The following is a 24124-nucleotide window of genomic DNA, read 5'->3' on the forward strand; positions in this document are numbered from 1 at the left end:
AACAATATCTGGTTATAGATGCAGATAATGCTACGGTAAAAAAACAAGCAAATATAATGCTAAATTGTAGTCAGACGATGGATTTCGAGAATGCATTGTGGCCAATGCGTTCGGCATCTCCACACAAACTGTTTACAGTACGTGCTGCTCAGACGTAATTGGTCAATACTACTTGGACTACAAACAGAAACCAAAACACTTTGATACCAAAATCTTGTCCTTTGACCTACAGATTCTGCGTTTAAATGTCGATATCAGTTTATAGAGATTAGGTATAATTTCACTTAGTATCCTACAAAATATTGCACTGTAGCAGACAAATGGAGGACGATGGAGGACTGAATAGCACAGGCTAGCCTCAGCTTTGTGTTTGTGTGTGTGTGTGTGTGTGTGTGTGGTGTAACAGAGGTGGACTGCAGAGAGGTAGAGTGAGTATTAAAAATGAGAAAAAAAAAAGATAGAAAAAGGGAAGTGTGCTCACTCAGGAAATCTAGGTCACCTGCTGTCATCCTTCCTCAGCTCTTCCAGACACTCATACTGTAGGAATCCTGCTATCAGGGTGGTGGCTACAAAGCTGCTTTGAAATTATGCCTCAGAAATAAACAAAGCTTTTTGAAGGTGAATCCGCCGGTGTCAGTGTCAAAGCCCACTTATGTAAACACAGAAATATTTATTGCAGGGCATAATGTCAAGATCTGTGTTGGAGTCACTCCCCCTGTCTATCAGCTGTGATAGATTAAGGGTCATGGTACCACCACCCAAGCGTCTCTGTTCATGTTTGTGCGTTCTGTGCTGCAGGTGGACAGTGACAGGCCGGAGGAGACCAGGCTGATAGAGATTGATGAATCTCAGCGCAGTGAGCACACAGTCTTTATCACACCTCCAGAGCTGCCTTCTCTGCCTGAGGGGGAGGAACATCCACTCTGCTACAGGTAATAACTCCACTTATGAAAACATTTTTTCAGTGGTGCAGTACATTCACTCAATACAGTACTTAAGTACAATGTTGAGATATTTGTACTTTACTTGAGTGTTTCCATTTTATGCTACTTTATACTTCTTCTGCATTTCAGAGGCAAACATTGTACTTTTTACTCCACTACATTTATTTGACACCTTTAGTTATTTTGCAGATTCAGATAAGTAGTTCAAAATACAACCAACCAAGGTTACATTTTCCACCAGATACATTATTTATTAATGAATGTTTTAATATATAAATTTAAAAAAAAAATCAGTAATAAAATACATAATTTTCTGAATTGGGACTGCATGATGAGTGCTCTTCATACTGTAACAAGTATATTTTAATGCTGGTACTTTTGTAGACTCACAAGTCTACAAAAGTCAGTCTTTAGATGCTTTGCTTAACTAAAAACTGATGACTTTCTCCCTGATTTTATGTTTAGGTGGGCAGATACAATTTCAGAGTTTAAAAACACTCCCTACGTTGCAGAACCAGTAGTAAATCTGCAGGGCGGTCCTTTGGTGGCTCGCTGAACTCTTGTGCTTGTAAACATAGTCCGACTAGAAACGTGTAGCGGTACAAAATGGCTCAGCCGTGCTCACAGAAAACTCTGTCACGTTTGCGGTGACACATTCTCGCCAATTAAAAGAAACAAACATAATCTTTTACAAGGCCATGACTCATCCGTCTGGCCGGACTATAGAGGGAATCGCCTTGTTGTTTACAAGGCGATTCCCTCTATAGTCCGGGTAGAAAACCAGCAGAGCTTTTAGCTATATATATAGCCTACGTATCACATTTTTCACATCACTGTATCACCGTTTAGACTAATCCGATGTTTGTAAAGTCTATAAACACAATGATTAAACAAACATTGCTATTTCTGTGTGCATGTTTAGCTGGGCTAACCGTTAGCTGTTTGCCCTGTTAGCCGTTAGCAGTGTCTGTAATAGGTAATAACTCATTAAACAGTCCGTGAAAAAAATATCTTTTCCAGCGGATATCTTAGTTACAACATGATTGAGCTAGCAAAGCAGTTTTGTGTTGCTATGTGTGATATTTATTCAGTTTTGGGAAATCACGATGTCTAGAAAGCATCAGCTGACAGGGACAGCTAACACTAGCAGCAAAGCTAACAACAGGACGTCATCTGTTAAAAGCCTCCCGTTGTCTGATACGACATGAAACTACTCCAGTTAGCTCAATCATGTTGTAACTAAGACATCCGCTGGAAAAAATATTTTCTTCACGGATGAGCACACGTTTGATAAAACGGAGTTTAATCTCTCGGCATCCATTTTCAAGCTCTCTTTGTGCTTGTTTCCTTGCGGACGAAACAAGGGGGAGCGCACATTTCCGAGAAGGCGTGTCCTTTTCAAAAAAGCAAAAGGTGTTGCTTTGTTGCCAGCCATTTTCGCCGGTGTGTTAAACACACTTTAGAAAGGAGTGTTCCCAGACTATCAGAAGGCGGAGATCTCTGATTGTCTGGTGGCGAGACTAGTACTTTTGTATTTTAGCTTAAGAGAATATTTACTAGCAAAATGACCATTTTTATATCAGTTACTCATCCTGTGTTACATCGAATTCATGAAGAAAACTTTTTGTTTGTTTTTCTTGCATCCCTTCACAGTGAACGAAGAATCCAAAAAAAAGTGAGCATTCTTGATGAATACAAGTAAACGAGGACCGTGTTTAAATTCAGCAGAACTACATCAAAACATCTGTTTACAACCTCTCACACACAACCTCTGCAGTATAATCCACGTCTCATTTATCCAGTTGTATGCTCAGTACTTCCTAGACACATGCATTTTTCCTAAAAGGTTGCAAAATAAAACACTTCTGCCTATGAGAAGCCCTCCCTTAAATGCACGTTTTGGGAAGTACTGAGCATACGACTTGATGATTGAGACTTGGATTACACTTCACGAGTTGTGTGAAAGTTTGTAAACAGATGTTTTGATGTAGTTTTACTGTTTTTAAACGTTTTAATTGCCTATAACTTCACTTTATTAAGAATGTTTGGATTCTTCATTAACCATGGAGGCATGCACAAAGTCAGCTTCACATGCAATGAGTAACAGGTGGTGTGTATTGATAAACAAATGGGCATTTTGCAGGTGAATTATTCCTTTATGTAAGACTAGTAATGGACACCTGTAACAGAGTATTTCTACCCAGTAGTAATGCTACTTTTGCTTAAGTAAAACATATTTTAACACTGACAGCAACAACAGCACATTATTATTAGACTGACCAGTAGCATGACTCATGAACAAAGTCTGTGTTTTAGTCACTCAACAGGCAGCTGCTTAAGCTTTTGAAGTTAAATGTTATTTGTAAATGGGAAAGATGCCCTTCTTTGATGTGAAGTGCCATCTTCCTCCACAAGACTGACTGAATACATAAGTGATGCCTCACAGCAGGAGGGAAACTGAAGAATCTGAATAATACAATGAGTTGAAAGTTGGTTAATTCATTAGCTGATTGAGGACCAGCAGGAGTCCAGCTCCCTCACTTGGACCAAAGACTGAATGCTGCTGCTGGACTGTGCGCATCTGAATATGTGCTATTTGTATTCTGCACCCATTTTCCCCACTAAATAATTTATGCTGAAAGATTTTCAGAACCACTTAAATTAAGCTCCCCTAATAATCCATAATGACCAACAGCTTTCTAGAATTTATTATCAGCTCTCTTTGTAGATAATTTCAGGCAAACTGTTTTCTAGGGACCCCGTAACCTTGGAAAGAATCATTTCATGTTAGATAATGGCAAAATGTGCTTTGTCTTTGCAGACAATCAGAGCTGAGAGAAACACTGTGTGCCTGCTGTAACTAACGTGTCTGTGCGTGTTCTCCGACAGGTACGATGGTTTCCCAGTGTTGAGTCTTGACCTCTTTGACCCTGTGGAGGGCCTGCGGACCCCCTCCTCTCGCCTCGCTGCCAGGCACAGCTGTCCCACCAGCCCTGCCCCCATGTTCAGACGCACCAAGCAGGTCAGCATAGCAGTAACTCACTTTTGCCACACAATGATTTATTGATCGAGGTACTGAGCTGATGCTCTTCTCCAGAGTTACCTGAGATGAGAGCAACAGTACGTTAGTTTTCTAAACTGCAAACTTGCACAAGAGATCAAGAAAAATGACTCTCAACATAAAGAAGAGCCAAGAGAGTCAATTTTACGATTCACCTTACATACAAAACTGCCTTAACACTTAAAGACCCACCATTCACCCATTCTTGTCCTTTTTTTGGGAGGGGGGCAGGGTCTTTAGGGGGAGATAACAGGTGAACTGTATATGCCACGTGGAAGTGGTATACATCATCTGAATGCTGGGAACCTGAAGATTCATTTGAGATGTAGCTCAGCACTGTGTGTCAAATTGTCTACTCATAAATATGTTATAAGCATTGTGTTTAAAAGATTATTACATTATGATGTAGGTATTTGATGGCCATTGCGAATTGTTGCACAAATATTTGGGTTGATACCATTTGTTACACAGATTAGGTGCAAATATTAACTGTTTTCTGACCACTCCAGGATTGATAAAAATCCATGCTTTGATTTGGTGTCAGAAATCTTCAACATCTTATGACATTTGTAGCTTTCTGTAAGAGCTGCCTTTTTTGGGGATTGAATGGCAAGCACCTCTGTTCTGGAAACTGCTGAGAAACCCCCATATTGTCGATATACCTATGAAATCTATCCATCCCCTGAATGCTTAAGGGCTCTAGTTTATGATTGTGAAGTTTCATGAGGCTGTCATTATCCTAGAGGTCACCATAGGCCATTTCTTTACAGTGAGTTCGAGTTTCAAAAATGTTCTCACTACAACGAAATGGCTACTATTGGGACTAACATCATCACATATGAATAAAATTGGGCTGATTGAATCCGCAAGAGTCTCAACTATTCAGTCATACCCAATTTATCAAACTCCAAGATGCTTCGGGGACCCCAGTCTGCAGAAATATTAAAATACAATAGGCAAAAATAACACATTTACTGCAAAAACTGTATGGTATCTGCCCAAAGCTTTTTAAGATTAGATATCATATAGCTAAGGAAATGGAAGTTTTATTTCTTTGTAATAATGGAAAGAAAATTGATATGATTCGCTGTGTCAAGAGTGATGGGATGGATGTCTGTTATTTAACTTGTACACACACATTATCTCTAACTAGAAATCCAACATGTCTATGAGCCTAATTTGTGAAGAGAACTTGTTTTTCTTTTCAATCTCAGGAAATCAAATCAGCCCAGAAGATAGCCAAGAAGTACTCGTCTATCCCGCAGCTCTGGTCTAAGTGCCTGCTCCGTCACTGCTACGGCCTGTGGTTTATTTGTCTGCCAGCATACGTGAAGGTGTGCCACTCCAAGGTGCGGGCTCTGCGCACTGCTTACGACGTCCTCAGGAAGATGCAGGCAAAGAAATTACAGCCCCCTGACGAGGTACATTGACCATTCCCATGGATTTTTGCTATATTTGACAGTGAAAGCAATGTTTGAATTTAACTTTTTGTCTCACACCAACGTCTGTTCCTGGGGCTTGTTGTCTTTCTGCCTAAACAATCACACATGTGTAACTTCTGTACAGGTCTGCTACCGGGTTCTGATGCAGCTGTGTGGGCAGTATGGCCAACCTGTCCTGGCGGTCAGAGTCCTCTTTGAGATGAAGAAAGCTGGAGTCCACCCCAATGCCATCACTTACGGCTACTACAACAAGGTACAGAACACGCCAGAAATCATGTCATATATGATTAATAAAGTGGTGTGAGGTAAATCTGCCAGTGAGGCTTATTTACAAAGACAGTGGCCTTGGATTTAAAGGTGGATAAAGGGTGCAGCTCAGCAATACCTTCCCAGTGCAGTGTCTCACACAGACACTAATATAAATATATTAGCACTGGGACTCCCAAGTGCTATACTGTCACCCTGGGTGTGGTGTTCCTTAGGTGGGTGTGTTAAGAATATTCTGCTGATCATGCTGCAAGTTTGACTAATGTGTGAACACACCCATGACAGCCGAACGTCAAACAAATCTCTGGGAAGACTGTCTGATGGGATACTCCCTTTTCCATCAGCTGTAATGGATGAAGACGCAGGCTTAGTCAGAGCAATAAAATACAATTAAAGTCAGGAGAATTGGCTACTGTACAAATTTGCATCATAGTGACAGGCTACTATATGAGAAAGTATGATAAACTTACTGTGGAGTACATCAGAGGGTACGTCACTGTATATCAGATGTGATTAAAGACATAAATAAAAGTTTGAGGAAGTTGATATTTGAGTGCAGAAAAATATGAGTATTGGAATGTTATTATAAATTACATGAAATAACTTTGTCAAGTAAAATGAGTTTTAAAGACGCTGATCAAATGCAGTTTTTCAAAAGGTAAAGCCATGCCTTGGATGGATAAAACTACCTCAGAACACTATATGATGTATAATAAATCAGACTGATTGCAGCCCACGTCGATTGTTTTTTCATGAATAACAATAGCCACATAAATAATTGCATCCAAATTATTACAACGTTGTGCTCAGTTGTTCCATCACTAAAATTAATTCCTCCCTGGTCAGTACTTTATCACAGTGATGCCTCTGCAGACGCTCGGCTCGCAGATAAAAAGAAACATTGGTGCCATTTGCGGTGTCCCCCTCGAGGTTGTTCGCCATCGTGTGCGATCGTCCCCAGGTGTCAGGATGAATCGTGACTCTGTTATCATCCCAAACTGTCCTTGATCTGGCAACCCAGGGAGCAAAAAAAGTAAATTGGCTGCTGAGGGACCAGGCTGTCAGGAGACAAGGCGGCAATAAAGGTTGCTCTGTTGTGTTTTGACGCCTTGGAGGATCTTATTTTATCTTGGAAATAGAAGGCTTGAGGGACAAGGTGGCTGATTCCTCCACTGACACGAGCAGTATCCAGTGAAGCTGCTCCCCCTTTAGTCCAACAATGTGAAGGAGGAGGGAAGAGGTGTCTGTGTATGCATAAGCACTTATCTATTTATAAAATCTACATGGTTTGTTGTTAGCTTTAACTCAGGTTTCTAAAGTAAAACTGCAATAAGTAAGAACAAAATTGAGAAATTAGAAATGTTTAGTTGCTCCAGAAAACTAAATTCTTCCTGAAACTGAAAAGAACATAAAACCCATGTAGGAAATTGGAGCTAAGATAACCTTGATGCCTCCCTACAAAAAGTTCTCCATGCCAGAGTCATCACTGTAGTGACCTGTGTTCCTGTCATTTTCCATTTAAATATACCTGTTCTCTGCAGAACGGCACCTGAGGCGAGGCACTGTGTAATAGCATGATTCAATTCAAGTCAATTTCTACAGTCTTTTCTGGGCTCAGGAGAGATAGTGGTAATAATAAGAGAAAAAAATAAATTAAAAAATGACATTCACTCAACATTGAAGGTCATCAGGAGACATAGATTTACAAGATAACACAAAGTTGCTGAAAACACCAGCCAGGTATCAGATTATTATATGCAGCGCAAGAAAAACAAAACATAGTTTAAGTTTTCCACCAGTCATTGGGTTTCTGGGATGTTGTTGAGGTGTAATCCAGTCTGGGAGCATCAAGCATTTTTACACACAATTTATTTCACATTTTTTCATACCCATTTATTTCTTTAGACGGTACTTTTCAGACTAACAACAGTGGAAAAACCAGAGAGTTCAATCCTGTGGAGAAACAACAATAACAAACCAAGAAGTATCGACATCATTAAGTCAAGATAGACTTGGTCAGGGTTTCACACCACAGCAGGAAACTTTGAACAACTACCTCTTTTTATCTACAGTACACTTTGTTTTGGCCTTGGTGGGTTAGACTCCACAAAAACAGCACTATTATTTGGATGAGAAACCACACAAACCCTTTATGCACATATCTGTGTAAATAAATGTTCTCCACAACAGGTAGCTAATAAGAGCCAGCCTTTTGATACATATTACCCATCAACCAGTCTTGTAATCACTTAATAGAGGTTTGTTTATGATTGGAAATGAAAAACTACTGTAATATGTGAGCTCTGGGGGGGTCTTAGGTGGTCTTTTGGGGGACAGAGACAGTGGACAGCAAACAGTGGAGCAGCGATTGGTAGAAAATACCTGTAAAAAGCATCTGCCAGCTGGTCTGCACACACCTTGAGAGCTCAGCAGAGATGCCATCAGGTCCAGGTGCCTTGCGTGGGTTAATCCCTTTAAAAGACCTGCACACAGGATATTACCAGTGGGCAGGTGTCCGGGGAGTTGTTTACATACTTTGCATAGAACGTGTCCGGGTCATCTGGGAGAGATGCAGACATTACCTCAGCACTGCTAACGCCCCTTTTGTCGTCAGTGTTGGATCTCAGTCCAGCCCACATGTTTCTAGTGTTGAAGCCCTGGTAGTTACTTTCACAAGCTGACCATCTCTTGGCTGTAGCTTCATATCCATTGATCAGATATGAAAGAGGTGGCAATAATTCTTGGGTGGTGTCTGTTTTTTATACCATCCTACATCACATCATACGGTTAGTGTGCCTGTGGCCATATTGTTATGCTTCTGTTGTCTTAACATCGCTGGTAACAGCCTCATTTCACCTGGCCCAAATTCTGAAGGCCTTCACACAGGAGCAGCCAGCATAATAAGACCAGTCAGTGGCATACCAATCGTGTTTTTTCTCAGGGGGATTCTGAAGTGTATTTTAAGAGCAGACAGAGACTGTTGAACGTGACTTGGCCACCAACAGCTGCAGTGCCTTTCCTTTTCCCTTCCTGACGTTGAGAGTGACTGTGGAACGAACACTGCTGCAGTTAAAGCCTTTGATGAAAAATTCATGCAAGATGAGTTTATACGGAGCAGACGTTGGGTCAGTTTTAGTTCACCCAGTGATTGTGAGTGAACTGAAACTGTCAACACAAAATGTTTTGTTGAAAATGAATGAATGAAGCTGGAGCTGCACTTCACACTATACTCTCACTGTGTTCAGACACTTCATGTTCAGTGATTTATTTAACAGATGAATATAAGAACATTTCATGGTGGAAGGTGGTGGAACAAAAAAAAAAAAAAACCTTCCATAATTTCCATTATTTGAATTAAAAATGAACGACTTGCCTCACTGCTTCGAGAAAATGTGATCGCTTTAAAAAGTAATTTCGCAGCAGCCTTTTATTCCCTTCAGTCACCCTGATCTCCTCCCTCCTTCTGATATTTTTCCTTCTCCTCTGTGTCTCTCCTGCTGGTGTCCAGGCGGTGTTGGAGAGCACGTGGCCCTCTAGCACCAGAGGAGGATACTTCCTGTGGATGAAGCTGAGAAATGTCGTTCTGGGCGTGGCACAGTTCAAACGGGCACTGCGACGACATGCTCCCCTCACCCAGAGCCCTCTGTCAGGTAACTGTGATCAGTAACATTCTGCATGTCTGAGAAATGGAACGTCTCAGTTAGTCATGAAGAGAATCTGATGCACACACCTGCAACAATACAAAAGACAGTAAAAAGAAAATTAAAACTCATGTAAAATCAGGATAGAGTATGTTTTATGAAGAGACTCAAAAGAGATCACTGACTCAGCTGACCTGATTTCCTTGGGCAAATTGTTCCAGAGCCTCGGGGCCCTGACTAAAAATGCTTTGGCCCCTTGCGGGGCCCAGAAAAAAGACTTCTGGCCAAAGGATCTCAAATTACATACCGGCACATTTGGTACAAAGTGATCGTAGACATCAAAAATCACTTAGACGAGTCCCTAATGATAATTTATCATTCAACATTCAACAATATACACAAAGATGACTTATAGATCAAAGTGAAGAATTTTAACATGTTAAACTAGAAAAGTGCGCTCAGTAGAGTGCAGATCTCTGCCAGGTGTGTCTGCAGGCATGTTGGTGAGACACATGGAGTGCAGGGCAGACTGTGAGGGGAAAACAGGGGTTATCGGGGTTTGGCTGTAGTCAGTGTGACGTCACCGCCACCCGCTTGAGGGCAGGCAGCCCAGCTTATGGACCTACTCCTGAGAAGGTCCATGTCTAGCACGGCTTGGCGTGGCACAGTGCGTCTAAACTGATAATGGAAACACAAATAGTCGTGGCATGGCTGTACTCGGCAAGGCCAAGACTGACATGTAAAAAGGGGAGACATTATGCAGGATACATTATCAATGTGTTGCCAGAGTAGTCAAGAAACTAACCTCAAACAATTCCTAAATGTCAGTCCTAAAGTGAAAAAGACTAACATGACCGCCACGACTATTGTCCCTAGACAAAAGTTCTCAAACAGACCAGTCAAGAGAATTAAGGAGTCAGCAGCCAATGATGGTATAAAACAGAGCAACCAATAAAATAGTTCATTCATTCATTTTCTGTAACTGCTTATCCTGTTGGGGGTCGTGGGAGGGCTGGAGCCTATCCCAGCTGACATTGGGTCAGCTGAGGCGGGGTACACCCTGGACAGGTCACCAGACTATCACAGGGCTGACACATAGAGACAGACAACCATTCACACTCACATTCACACCTACGGACAATTTAGTGTCACCAATTAACCTGCATGTCTTTGGACTGTGGGAGGAAGCTGGAGTACCCGGAGAAAACCCACGCTGACATTGGGAAAAAAATATGAGGCTGGTGTGTCCAGTCGTATACAGATTAGCTGTGGATATTCAGATAGATGCATGCACACAGGTACGCACACATGATCGAATGCATGATCCCCTCCAGGCTTTTGCCTGGCGGAGGTAACAACTCTGAGTCCTTCTACAATCTCACAGTCACATCCAGCTATCTCAAGCTCAGACAAGGACGTCAAACTATCCATCATGTTTAATAATCCAGTTCATCAGCTGTAATTAATGTCTGGCAGAGCTGAACAGGTAAAACTACAAAACACAACTACTTCAACATGTGTGATTTAACTCCCCTGCATGCAAGTGAACACCTGCACACCCAGTGCATGCTAATCCCAGTCCCCGCTAATCCCTGCTTCTTAAAAATACTCCCTGTGACCAGTTGTAAGCGTTGTGTTCTAAAATGCTCCTCAGTTTGAAAGAGACAAAGGTTCCTGTAAAACACGCTCATCTTTACACACTAATAAGAGACATAAGCCACGCTCCCACTCCACTCCCATCCTACACATCATACATAATATGTTCTCACAGTGACATAAGAGGTTAAACTACAGGCCAGTTATTATTGTAATGTCTCCTGTTATTTTCTTTTAATTTCCAAGAGGTTTCCTGGAAGTAATTATGTAATTTGGCACTTACAGAGGGAAATTTGGTCACTTGTTCGTCTCACATGCTGTGCACTGACGAAAAAACTCTAGTTAATGCTAGGAGTTAATTGGAATTGGAGTCTAACACTTTAGTCAGTCTTTGTTTTCCATGTAATTAGTACCAATTTACATCTTAATTGTCCTAAGTATTTATAGTTGCACATCAGTTCCTCTCTAGTAAAGTGTTAGGAAACTATGGGACTCGTAAATGAAAGTGTTACAACTGCTGTTTTATCCTAGTGGGACGAATTTATTCATTATCATTAGTCACATCTCAGCTTTATGCATTAAGTATTTTTTCAGCTTTTAAACATTCTTTCTCATGTTGTTGATCATTCTTAGTGTTTGTGCTCGTTCAACTGGATTTAAATCAAATAAGAGAAGTAAGACAGCATCAAAATACTGTTTCTTCCTGCTGTTAAAAACACCGTAGACTCGATGGGATAGTTATTGTCACCTGCTTATCAACACAAAAACATATTGAAAGCATAAAAAGAAGAGGAGTTGTGGAGCAGAAGTGGCGGTCAGCTTCTTTTAACGCCTTGTTGTCTTTGGGCAGATGGCAGTGACCTGGACGCTGTGAGTCACGGCAGCCTGGATAGCTCTGCCGACACTAACCTGGCTGAGCAGGGCCCCTACACCACTGACTCCGCCAAAGTAGACCCCACTGACGATAGATCTAGCACAGGTACACTCAACATGGCTGCTGCTTGACTCAGTCTTTCACAGGCAGCCATCTTGTTCTACATCTTTTTCTTCTCTCTCAATGACATTTTTTTATCCTCCTTCCTCCATTTGTCCCATTCACTCACCGACCGGCCTCTTCCTCGTTTTCCCTCTTCCTCTTAAACCTCCTTCCCTCTGCTGCCTGTTTTTTCAACCTTCCTTTCGTCCCTGTTATCCATCCATGTCTCACCCTGGTTTTGCGGCTGTGGTTTCTGCTGTGCTCTGTCCCTAACCCTGCCCTTCACTCTGGCCCTGCCTGTGTTGCCCTTGCATGCAGTCGGCCGTGGGGGCGGCGGCGCGGGCACCAGGGCCCCGGTGGCCCACTCACACTGGGGGGGCTCTGAGCTCAGAGAAGCCACCCTCCACCCAGGTAAACCTCTCTGTCAGTCTGCATGTCTGTCTCTCTCTGGTTGCATTTCTCTGTCTCATCTTACCTACTCTGCAACGTTTTTATTTCCTGTCGTCTTCAGCCCTTTCATCGACACGCTCTCATTTCGGTCTCTGTGATCTGGCCCCTCTGTCCTTCTCTGTGTCATCTCTCTATTCGACACATCACAGTCTGCTGCTCCTCTCTTGCTCATCTCTTTTTTCTCCCTCACTCTCACTCTTCGCTTCACCACAGAGTGATTTGTCATTTTCAGTTATGGCGAGCAATTACCCAGAGGCACATTCTTTTTGATTACGGAAATCATTTTAATCATGGAGATGGCACCGTGGCAGGAGACGTGGCCCTGCGTGCAGAAAGACTGCGAGGGAACCATAGCTCCCAGCGCAGCAGGAGGGAGGGACCACGATGTGCAGATCATTGATTATTACAGTCCTGAAATGAGTTTTGTCTCTTGCCATCAGTTGCAAGTAACTCCATACTGTATTACAGCCGAGCTGTGCAGCCTCATGCTTTATTTAGAGACGAAGGTTCACGGAAAAGATGAAAGAGGAGAACAAATCAGCAGACAGCTGGTTGCCTGGAGACCCGGGGAAGTTTTAGAGACAGATGGAAGAGTCAGCCTGGAGTGACGGCAGTTTTTTTTTCCCCCCAACGTCAAGTCCTAACAGTTAAATTCATTAGCAGCTGTGAAACTGCAGTTAGTTTCCTTACAGTAACTGTAGATCTCTGCATGCCCTGAGGAGGATTCTTTTTATCCAGCGCAGCTTAGCTGCTATTTCCTCTCCTCTGCAACAGTGATGTGCCTCCCAGAATTGAGGAGATGAAAGGGAAGAAACGCCTCACTAGCTTTTTCTTTATGTATGTTTCATTTACATCTCCTACCACAGGGTAAAGTCACAATAGGCTGAAACTGTTTACACCAAAAAGCTGTTTTTGTTGAGTTCAGTTAAACAAAGAACTTGGCCTTTAAGTCTGAACAGGTTGTGTCTCGTACGATGTTGTTGAAGAGCAGCTATTTTGAGAGAAAAGACGTCCTGAAAATGTTGTACTTGAATCCTCTGCATAGATTTCCATGCGTTGTGTTGCATATTTCTGTGATCTTGTGGTTTAATATTAGACCCTGTTGTCTTCCTCTCATCTAATTTCAACTGTGTTTTTCTCTTTTTTGTCTAGGGGATCAATCAGATTTGGGTTATAACTCCCTGTCCAAAGAGGAGGTTCGGAGAGGAGACCCCACTGCTCAGGAGTCTGCCCCTGACAAAGATGACAAGAAGGAGAGCGACTGCAGCTCCTGTCAGTAGTCTGTCTGATCTAATATCACCTGATATTTCTGTCTGCTATACCTTCTAAGAAATGATAACTTGGCAGCCCAGCAGCCACACGGGATTTCCCCTTCCTCTGCCTTGATCTTCTCCTCCAGAGATGATTCATTCCTTTTAGTTCTTCAATATCAAAGCTTTTCAGTCGTGTGTTGTCCTTCAGTGGATTTTTTTTTTTGAAGAGCAGTGCTGTGTTTCAAGCTGTGCCGCACATTAACAAAAAAAGGACTGATTTTAAATTGTAATTTCTGTGTTTGCAGTGTCAGAGACAGAGAGTGCCAAGGGGAGTAAAGACTGTCTCCCTCAGCTGGACATGGAGGTTCAGTCCTTCAAACCCCGCGGCATTGTTCGCAGCAGCTGTCCATACGACGATTCATCCTGTAAACCCAAGAGCTCCGCCAGTGCAGGTAAAGAAGAAAACCTAAATAGATTAAATAGTTCTGCAGAGTGGGTGGAGATGATTTTCTCCACTGTGAATTCCCACTTCAGTTTTCTTTTCATTTTGTCCTCAATGTTTCTCAACAACAGAAGTCTTGTAACTTACTGATACTGTAGATCTCAGATCATCAGTTTTAATTATTTCATTACCCATGAGCCTCGGCTGCTGTTGCTATGGAGAGGGAGCTGGATTAAATTATCAGAGCTGCAGCTTATTAAAGCCCAGTTCAGACCAAAGATTTGCGATGGGACAACACCACTTTAGAACGTTAGAGCGGTGTGAATTGGCTCGTCTCAGCTTGACTCAAGCTGGGTGACGGCGTTAGCTGCTACTCAGCCTGTCAAGTCACCGGTGGTTGGTTTTAGAATGTGAGGCACGTCAGCTGTTTGAACAGCCAATCAGTTTGTAGTGAACTCAACTGGCGAGGTCAATTACAGACTGTCAGTAGACGTCGTGCTCACTTGCCGTGGCATTCTCTGACAACAGCTTTCTGTCCCTGCCGAGCCAGACTCATGTTCAGCCTCTTGGCGGTTGACACGTATGTCGGTCTCCATCCTCACTCCGTGTCAGTATGTGTATGGCTTGTTGTTGCTGCTACTGGCTGCGCATTTTCATGTTAGACATCTCCTACTCAAAAAACAAAGTACTCTTACAGTCGTTACTTGTATCTGAAAAGCCAGACGATGTTGCTTTGGAGACGATACACCGTTTTGTGTAGTTGCATTGGTGTAAACTGGCAGGTTTTAAAAGATTGAAGACAGGGACATTGCACGTAGTTGCAAGTTTCAACTCATCTCATCACGAATCATTGGTCTGAGCTGATCTTAGCTTGTTGTCAGAATGTGAAACTGATTTGACTTTAACTGCTGAATGTACCATCTAACTTCTGCTTGCTGTGAGTGGCCCATGCAGTAGAATTTTAAGTGTAGTGATGGGTTGTTTCTCTAAAACGCTCCTTCTCCCAGCTTTGTAATTGCTCACTTATGTCACTTCTTCCCCTCCCTCTATCGCAGGCCATGTTGCAGGTCTCCTCTTCACTTCCTCCCTGGATGAGATCGGTGAGGTTCATACCAACAGTTTGCTCAGGAGACATAAGAGTGCTCTGGAAGAGGTGGTGGGCAGCACCAGCAGCGGCTCGGCTCTTGACTGGCAGGGTGTGAGAGGCCTCCGGCTGAGCAGTGATGCGGTGGGCAGCTGCGGCAGTGGCACCACTGTCCTCGGTCTGGGTATGAGCCAGGGTGAAACTGACCCAGACAAAATCGCAGGACACCTGGGCGCAGACGTCAAAATTCTTTCCGGTGCCAACTTCAGTAAGAGTAAGAGGCCTCGTTCACTGGCTCTGGGCGGGTTAGAGGCAGTGGCGGCTAAGGCAGGTGCCTCTAGATGTCAGGAACACAGGGAGGAGGACGAGGAGAGGGAGGGACAGGACTCCAGTGATGAGGACAGAAGTAACACAGACGTCATTTTTGACTTGGAGGACCTGGACTTAGACAAGCCTGCCACAGGGGCTGGCATGAGCTCCCACAAACTGAGCAAATCTCATAAGAAACCTGTCGAACGCAGCATCAGCTACGGTGGCATAAGCTCTGTGACGTCCAGAGGAACTGTGAAGCGCACAGACATACAAACAGGTTACGACCCTCTATCCCTGCTGGCAGCAGAGTCACAAACTGAGCAGCAAAATGAGGATCAGTACCCAGAGGGGGAAGGGGCCAGCACGCCGAGCGCCCGCAGGCACCTGGCCAGAGAGATCGAGCTATACATGAACCACATGGGCAGCCCGCTGAGCAGCCGTACACCCAGTCTGGATCTGCCGGACCCGGCCAGCCCTCTCCTCCTCCACCCTTCCTCACTCTCTGCCCCCCGCAGAGCCAGCCTACCCCACACCTCCCCCCTAAGGACTTCTGGGATGCCACGCTCCCGCACCTTCCACCCACCCTCGCCCTCCCAGCCCATCTCACGCCAGCGCCTCTTGTCATCTCCTTCCTGTCGCAGCTCTAGCACAACTCCCAGTGCCAGCCCTCGACCTAGCCCTTACAGGGAGAGGGCAGACAGGATGAGCCTGGCGTCACCTTCGCCCTCCTCCTCCTCTTTTGCTCTGGACACTCTGCTCACACCAACGCTTGATGTCTTTAAGACCAGCATGGTCTCTGCTGGGAAGGGTGTGGCAGAGAAGGCAAGCCGCTGGTACTCCCGTCTCGCCACTTACACCACACCTACCAAGGTACAGAGTCTTGTTGTTAAAGTCTGATTCTATTCCAATACAGTTTTTGCTAAATTTAGATATCTCCCAGCTGTCTGATCTGCGTGTGCTCTGAAAATCTAGCGCTCATAAACAGCCCTGTAAATGGGAAACAAACAAAGTGGCTCCGACTGAGCTGCACAACACTGTGCATGCTAATCTCCCTCTTCCATGTCCTCGCCCATGAGGAACAGAACGACACCATGATAGTAATGAAACATAAATAACATCGCAGATATCACTGAAACTTCTGAAGGAGCACTGATGGGTGAGGTATATTTGTTTGGGTGTTGAGTTCAAATATCAACAACGCCACCTTTAAGTCATTGTAATTTGGTAATGCAGATTAAAATAAAGATTACCAAGCAACAAAAAAGGTCACTGGTTACCCAACACATGCAGGTTTTTAGTCTCTGCTAAATAGTTTGGTAACATACAGAAAATAATTGGTAACCAGTGGCTGCCTTGGGTAGACAAAACTCTCTCAACCTTCATTTATCTGTGACCATATTTCTGTGCCCCAGTATTTTCAAGATCACTCAGATAAAATTGTTATGTGAGTCAGAGAAATGAATCTGTCATATTCTACTTTTCAGAGCACAGCGCTCCAAATAGCTTATATAGAAATAGTGACCTAATTTTAACCTATATATTTCATTTTAATTGAAAAAAGTCAGAAAAATCTGACATATCTCAATCTATTAATGTTCAGCAATGCAATGCAAGTATGGCCTGTAATAAATGGGCTAAATCTGCATGAACACTGGTGAAATTGTATTTTAGCACTGTGGCAGACCAGTTTCTAAGGCTCTCAGTAGCATGAAGATGAAGTGTTGCTGCCATCTTGTGGCCTTTTTGGGTCTCACAGTATTTTTTCCTGTGTAAAAGCCTCCATTTACCAACTTGTCTGCTCTCTGGGTGTTACTGTTTCCAAAATCTATTAACAACAACAAAAAACTCCCCTTGTACCACACAGGCGGCATTAATCATCCTGCCACGTACGAAATGTACTGTGATATCAGCCGCCTGCCAGCCCTTTTGTTCAGTGCTGACACGGTGCTAAAATGTGGATCAGGCAACGTGACAGTGTGTGAACTTTTCACTAAAGCTTCTATTCATCTTAATCAGCAGCACAGTTTGTGGGTTTCTTTTGTATCATTGTTATATGACACTTCAAGGCTTGTGCGCTTAATGTCATAGATAGATGTAGTTTTTCAGGTTGTTTGCTTCTCGTAAAACATATCAGGGTTTGTATTTGTGTTATATTTCCTGTGAGCACTCTGTTGTTAGTATGTGCTGAACTTGGCTCTTTGCTGTGACTGTTATGATTTTAAGATTAGACATCTGTGCAGTCCATGATGATATTAACCTGCCTGGCTCTTCTCTGCTCCTTCAGGACGGTCACAGTGACCGACTGAGTGTGTCCTCTCTCGGTGTTGGAGATCCAGACTGCTCTTCCCTGTTGGATGAGGCGGACTGTGGGGAGTCAGAGGGCTCCGTGATCTCTCCACCGAGGAATGGTCCCCGCAGGAGCCCCAGACGCAGCCCTCTCCGCAGCAGACTGGACAGCCCCCCTGCAGGCTCCAGTGTCGGGAGACCCTCATCTCTGCTCCCTGGTAAGAGCGACCCTCGCGTGACAGGAGACATTAACAGCTTTCCTTGGCTCTATTAGGATCAAATATTAAAACAACAGTCTCCCTAGTAAACCCAAACAGTTTACAATAGAGCCGTCACCAGCACACATAGGAAGAAAGAGTCCAGTCATGTTGTCACAAATGACTTTTTTTTTTCCCTAAAATGCATCAAGAAATATTTAATATGTATGTAAATATATAGATAAATATGTACTGTTAGTGATGTCTTGACTCCTTAGGTACCGTCACATATTGTAATCATCCTTTGTACTCCTGCAGAATGTGTCCTCTCGCCCCCCGGCTTCCCTCTGCCAGAAAAGTCGGACCTCGGCTCGTCACGGTACACCAGCAACACCAGCATCTTCAACAACTACGCCATGGAGGTAAAACTACAAGATGGAAATTTGAAAAGTAGAATTCAGCGGTTCAAAACTGGATGTAAAAGTCAGGAAACCAGAAATATTTGTTTGATATGAAATGTTATTTGTACAAATTTTCAAAATTAGTTCTAAGAACCACTTTATAGACATCTTGGATTGAAATGTATTTTTCTGCATCCAGTTTGGCTTCCTGCTGGAGATATAAAGTGGGTGCTGGCCCATGTCATGTTGGCAGGAATGAATTCTCTGATGGAATTTCACTACAAATTGGTAGTTTTAAAAAAGCTTTCATATCTTTTAAGAATGGCAGACTGCTTTACAAGCTAATCATGAAGATTCTCCCTCAGCAGAATATTTTATTACACTGGTATATTTGGCTACAACAGTTCAAACTTACAGTGTATAAACCTGAGGGCATAGCAGTAGACTTCATCTTGCATCTTGGTGGTACACTGTTTTGTTCAATTAAGTCCTGCAGAAAACAGAAATTGATCCTCAGCCTTTAACTACAATAGCAGGCATATTTTAGGATACATTGCATTTACAATATAACAGCTTTCAGAAGTGATTTAGATGTTATTTTAAATCTTGTTTACCTTTCATTTGTAAGCTCACCTGCCTGCCTGTGTGTGTGTGTGTGTGTGTGTGTGTGTGTGTGTGTGTGTGTGTGCTTCCAGCTGCTGATTTCCAGCTGCTCTCGCTGTAAGACGTGTGACTGCCTGGTGTACGATGAGGAGATCATGGCCGGCTGGACGGCAGACGACTCCAACCTGAACACCACCTGTCCCTTTTGTGGAAACCCCTTCCTGCCCTTCCTCAACGTAGAGATCAGGGATATGCGAGGACCCGGCAGGTAGATGATGACACTGCAGTGCTGACCTGCTGTAAAAAATAAATTTTGTGACAGAGTTATGAATTCCTTTTTTCAGAGGGGTGCGGTAATTCTGTTGTATCTGTTCTTATGTGATTGCCTTTTCTAGGTCAAATATGGAACAATACGTTTTTATTGCACATTGCCAAATTATCAAAAGATCTGTAGCATTTAAACCTCGGTGGATGAAGCCATTCTCCTCTTTGTACTGTGTTTCTTGTACTGTATTTTATTTTTCCCCTCCAGATATAAGATTTTTCGTACTTGTTGGTGAAGATTCTTAGTTATCCAAGTCATGGTAATCTTAAGTGCTATATCGTAGGCAACTTCGTCTTGCTTGAGTTTCTTGAAGATGTGTCACCTCTAATCCAAGAGGCTTCTTCAGTTCTGGACTGAAGAAGAACTGAAGAGGATGTACATATAACATATAACATTATGTGTGTGCAGTCACAAACTCCATTAAAAGTTTCTGTAGCTGTTAATAAAGCCTCCTGCCAGCTGATCTAGCTGTGATCAGCTGCTGCTGTCATCAGAAACGGACGTGGCTTCATGTGACGCTTTAGAGGAAAGGAGGTCTCATTTCTCTAAAGACAAATCTTCTTGTTTCTTCTCTCCTCGCGTCTCAGCCTCGCATCTCTCCCCTGTGTTTTATGAGGGCGGAGCTAAGACACAAGGAAGAGACGCATGTGAGGGAAATGTGGATGTAAGATCAGGCATTGAGATGAACCCTAGGTTTTCAGTGCCTGTAATAAAAATGAGACTTTGAGTCTCAATAAGATGCATTTTACTCCTTAATAATTTCTGCCCCTGCTGGACAGTAAACCATTTCATAAAATAAATTATCCTGGCCTGCAGAAAATTAACACCTGACTTGACTTCCCTGGATATATAATATATAATGTAATTCCCCCCTTTCTTCTCCTCTCCGCAGGCTTTTCCTGAAGGGCAGCCCGTCAGTGGACGAGGCAATGACCTCGTCGTACTCTGCCTCCACAGGTTTGGACACGGGGACGTCCACCTTGTCCACCCCCTGTCCTACAACTGCAGTCTTTCCTCCGTCCCCTGTGATCGCTGTCCAGGAGTGCTCAGGGGCTGGAAGGTACTCACTGTCTCCCAGTGTTACTGCACATTCTTCATTTATGTTCATGCTGGTCCTAACATTTGTAAGTTTTCTGTTTTGTTAGCTGTAGTATTTAATAAGTTGTAGTTCAGACTGGTTTGGTGGGAAGGCAGGAGAGAAGATGTAATACAAGCAGAAAACTTTTCTCAGATATTCTGTATGACACCTTTTTCAGTTCATCTTCATTCAGCTCCCAGTTTGTCTGATTACACAATGCTTTTGAAGTAGGAACCCACTGTAGCTGCGTCCACATGCTCCCTATCTGCATTGTAAAACAGCAATGTGAGATGGTCTACAGCACCTGGTCCAAACAAAGCTCTGTGTGTGTGTGTTTGCGTGTGTGAGTGTGTGTGTGTGTGTGTGTGTGTGTGTGTGTGTGTGTGTGTGTGAGTGTCGGGAACAGAGAGAACACATGGTTGTTTAAACCCTCATATGGTTATGAAATGTGTGAGCAACAGGGATGAACAGTGCATGATATCCTGGTGCCTAAATATCAGGCAACAAAAGTTGTGTTTTGTTTGTGTGTTTGTGATTTGAATATCTGGATTCCGTTTTGTCTGTGTTACTTTTTTTATAAAATAGTAAAACTATACTACACCTTGACTCACTGTATTGCAAACTAAAAACACCCTTTCCTCAGGAATAATTATGATGTTTTAAATGTTGATGACACAAACTGACTGTCCCCGTATCCTCACAGGACTCGATCAACCAGGGCTCAAGGTATCAACATCCCCTCGGAGCGCCGGCAGGGGTCGCTGTCTCCCGGAGCGCCCATGGTTCGTAGTGTCAGCGCCTTCGGTCCTCTGGACGAAGCTTCTCGAGTCAACCGCTGTATGCCAACGTCAGGCAGCTTGCCCAGCCGTCTCAATGAAGCCATGGTACAGACGTAAACATGTTGGAGTATTTGAGTCATTCACTACTATTATACTACTATGGGGCTGCATTACTGCTGGTACTTTGAGTGATTGCCAGGTCATCTAGACTTAGATTAGGTTTTATGGTTTAAGTCCAACTTGACTTCACATTTTCCCTCATTTTAACTGCCCTGTCCACATTAAAAATACACGGAGTGAGTGAAGTTAAGAACAGTCTCGTCGCTGTGTCTACTTTTATTCACAGCCTGTGATCCTGACAACGTACCAGACATTTTACAGAGCTAAGCAGCAGCTCATTTACATAAGACAATTAGAAATCTCACCTCGATCATTTTTGTCCCACCCAGGACCCGCTGAGTATGGAGTGGCGGCTCCACAACCCCGAGCCAGTGACGGTTCCCTACCTGAGCCCGCTGGTGCTGTGGAAGGAGCTGGAGAGTCTGCTGGAGAATGAGGGCGACCCGGTGATCACAGAGGCCGACATGGTGGACCACCATCCCATCATCTACTGGAACCTGGTGTGGTACTTCAGACGGCTGGACCTGCCCAGCAACCTGCCCGGTCTCATCCTCACCTCTGAGCACTGCAACACAGACTCCCAGGTCTCACACACACACACACACACACACACAGTATAATCACACTCAGCAGTGACGTCATAGTGTACTGATGCACCTTAAAGTACCTTTTACATCACTCCAACAAGGTTAAAACGCTGGAGGTTAGTTAAAACAAGATTTTGAGATGCTGTTAAGTTGCTCTTTAAAATCCAAATTTCACAACTGATCTCACTTTTGTTTATTAAAGGGTTAAAGTTAGATTTTTAACTGAAGTCCAACCCAGGATTTACCCATAATGATGTAGTGCTGGTTAAATGCAGTGACACAGGCGACAGTGGAAATGGGTATCCTGTCTGTAAATGACACGACTGACTCACAGTAACTCTCTTTCTCTTGTCAGGTCCCTCGTCACTGGATGTCGGAGGACAGTAAACACGTGTTGATCCAGATCCTGTGGGACAACCTCAAGCTGCACCAGGACTCAATCCAGCCTCTCTACATCCTCTGGAACACATACAGTGAGTCACGCACAACACAGCACTTTAAAATTCAGCAGGCAGAAGGGTAATTTACACTCGCACAAGTACTGACTGCTGCTGTTTTCAGGCTGTCGGTTTGTCCGTCTCATTCTCGTGAATGTATCTCAAGAACGTCCTGAAGGAGTGTCTTTAAATTTGACAAAAACATGTACTTGGACTCAACGATGAACTGATTAGATTTTGGTAGTTAAAGGTCAAAGGTCAGGGTCACTGTGATCAACATGACAACTCAAAAAAACCTTGAGGGAATTTCTTAAAACCATCCACTTGGACTGAAGAATAAACTGATTAGAATTTGGTGGCAGAAGGTCAAAGGTCAGTGTGACCTCACAAAACATGATTTTGGCCATAACTCACTTCACACAAATGTCTAATAGGATATAATAATGAAGTGACATTTTATATCCAAACGGTCAAAGATCAGCTTCACTTTGACATCGACTTTTCTGGTCATTACTCAACGTCATACGTCAGAAACAGAAGGGAAGACATTTGGTCAGACACTGAATTGGTGACTCTAATCTGGAGTGTCCACCTTGAAATTGTGCTGATTGTAGATGGATAGAGATCTTCTGTGCTGCCAGGTTGAAGATGTGTGTGAAGCGTTCATGTTTTCACAGATATGGATATAAACCATAAGAGAAACTTGGCGGTGTGCGGAGGCTTAGAACCGCGGGACGGTATTTCTAGTTTGAAATGTTTTCTGTAGAAACAGTGGAATTAAACTCAATTAAACCTCAGAACATCAAAAGAGAAACAAAACAAAAACAAAGAAACAGAAAAATAGGATTAAAACAAAAAACTGTTTCAAGTTCAGCAGCAGAGTGATGTGTGTGGGAACAGCAGGAGGAGACTGAGATTAAGAAACAAATTAAATATATTATAAGATGTTGTGTTTTGTGTTCTGTCTCATTTCTGTAGCTTCTCTGAGCGTGCTTCTAACCAAAGGCAGGGACACATCACTGTTCTGTGACCTCTTTGTGTTTTGCTTTGTTTATTCTTGTTCACATCAAATCAAGCTAATTTTACTGTTTTAGAAAATAAAACAAATGCATTTATTATAACCAGTAAGCATATTTACTCACTGTTGATTTTTAGTTGAATCTGTGTAATCCATATTACAACATAGCTTAAAACCTTTTTTATCATGATTGTAGATAGGCCGAACATGTGACTTCTGTGTTAAGCATTTTATGTTTTATGTTATGCATATTTAAGTTCTACAAATAGTTATCTGTTGAATGCATATCTTTGGGTTGTTTTAGAGGTGGGGGTTGACATACCATGTCCTGTGGAGGGTTGTTGTGGTCTAAGATTGTGAAGCACTGGCTAGCCAGTGTGTTTCCATCCACCTGGAAATAAAATAAAATTAAAATTAAACAGAATAGCAATTTGGTTTATTGTGAAAAGCAAAATGCAACAAAGAGAAATGGAAACAGATTTAGCAAATAAAATATGACACATTAACGTCCACTGAGGAGACTAAAAATGGCGGCAGACAAAAACATCTCTGAGGAGTGATTATAAGACGTTAACCTTCCTCAAAAAATATATAAAATAGACATAAATGTCATGTTTCCATCAGTGTCCTATTTGCATAACATGCATTAACTTGCATTTTCTTTTGGCAGTTTTCTGGAAATTTGTTTAAAATCTGCTCTAAATTTGGATGGAAACTTCATTAGTGAATGTAAATGGATAGAAAACAACACTTTGACCTGCAGGCAGTGTGCTTCCTGGACACTCAACCAAGCATCAACCAATTTTAGGTGGGTGCTGAGTGGGA

The 24124-nt window shown here is 43.0% G+C and overlaps 1 protein-coding gene across 2 annotated transcripts in view; it reads left to right on the forward strand.

Annotated features, from left to right (window-relative positions):
• Positions 1-24124, forward strand: part of LOC125900281 (C-myc promoter-binding protein-like) — a 96144-nt gene that overhangs the window by 61986 nt on the left and 10034 nt on the right. For both annotated transcript variants that reach the window (XM_049595195.1, XM_049595204.1), the window contains 16 exons: positions 799-932; positions 3834-3966; positions 5220-5426; positions 5572-5700; positions 9223-9364; positions 11802-11930; positions 13530-13649; positions 13936-14082; positions 15128-16338; positions 17753-17972; positions 18270-18373; positions 19048-19223; positions 20173-20340; positions 21062-21242; positions 21587-21841; positions 22200-22317. In XM_049595195.1, coding sequence (XP_049451152.1) covers positions 799-932; positions 3834-3966; positions 5220-5426; positions 5572-5700; positions 9223-9364; positions 11802-11930; positions 13530-13649; positions 13936-14082; positions 15128-16338; positions 17753-17972; positions 18270-18373; positions 19048-19223; positions 20173-20340; positions 21062-21242; positions 21587-21841; positions 22200-22317 — 3574 coding nt within the window. The remainder of the gene's footprint in view (positions 1-798; positions 933-3833; positions 3967-5219; positions 5427-5571; positions 5701-9222; positions 9365-11801; positions 11931-13529; positions 13650-13935; positions 14083-15127; positions 16339-17752; positions 17973-18269; positions 18374-19047; positions 19224-20172; positions 20341-21061; positions 21243-21586; positions 21842-22199; positions 22318-24124) is intronic.

Source organism: Epinephelus fuscoguttatus, linkage group LG2 (assembly GCF_011397635.1).
Source record: "Epinephelus fuscoguttatus linkage group LG2, E.fuscoguttatus.final_Chr_v1".
Classification (NCBI taxonomy): Eukaryota; Metazoa; Chordata; class Actinopteri; order Perciformes; family Serranidae; genus Epinephelus; species Epinephelus fuscoguttatus.